The sequence below is a fragment of the Eimeria mitis genome, genomic scaffold (assembly GCF_000499745.2).
Source record: "Eimeria mitis Houghton genomic scaffold, Emh_scaff893, whole genome shotgun sequence".
NCBI classification, from domain to species: Eukaryota; Apicomplexa; class Conoidasida; order Eucoccidiorida; family Eimeriidae; genus Eimeria; species Eimeria mitis.
In genome coordinates, this window is record NW_013576573.1 from 10,044 (window position 1) to 10,344 (window position 301).

Below are 301 nucleotides of genomic sequence, written 5' to 3' on the forward strand. Positions count from 1 at the left end.
CGAACCTTCTTCTCTGCTTCTTGAACCCCCCTTGTCCTTATCATCGGACTCCTCGTCACTTAGTGAGGCGCTGACCCCCGAAGGTGTGTTGCGGCGCTGCTGTCCTCCTCTCTGCTGACTGCCTGCTGCATTTCCTCTCCTTCGTGAACTCTCTCGGCCTTGGTCTTCTTCTTCGTCTCCTCCTTTTTCATCCTCCCCCTCCTCATCCTCCTCCTCCTCCTCCTTTTCTGTAGCTTCCTCCGGTGCGCGTGATGCCTGTCGTGAGCGCTGTGCCTGCTGACGAGACCGCCTGCCGTCTTCC

General features: G+C 58.5%; 1 protein-coding gene across 1 annotated transcript in view; it reads right to left on the reverse strand.

The window, feature by feature from the left end:
- The window catches only part of EMH_0024830 (uncharacterized protein), a gene marked incomplete at both ends in the record, with an annotated part of 8,841 nt that overhangs the window by 5,653 nt on the left and 2,887 nt on the right, over nucleotides 1-301 (reverse strand). Inside the window, one exon of the mRNA XM_013502351.1 lies at nucleotides 76-299. Within this exon, the coding sequence (XP_013357805.1) occupies nucleotides 76-299 (224 nt within the window). The remainder of the gene's footprint in view (nucleotides 1-75; nucleotides 300-301) is intronic.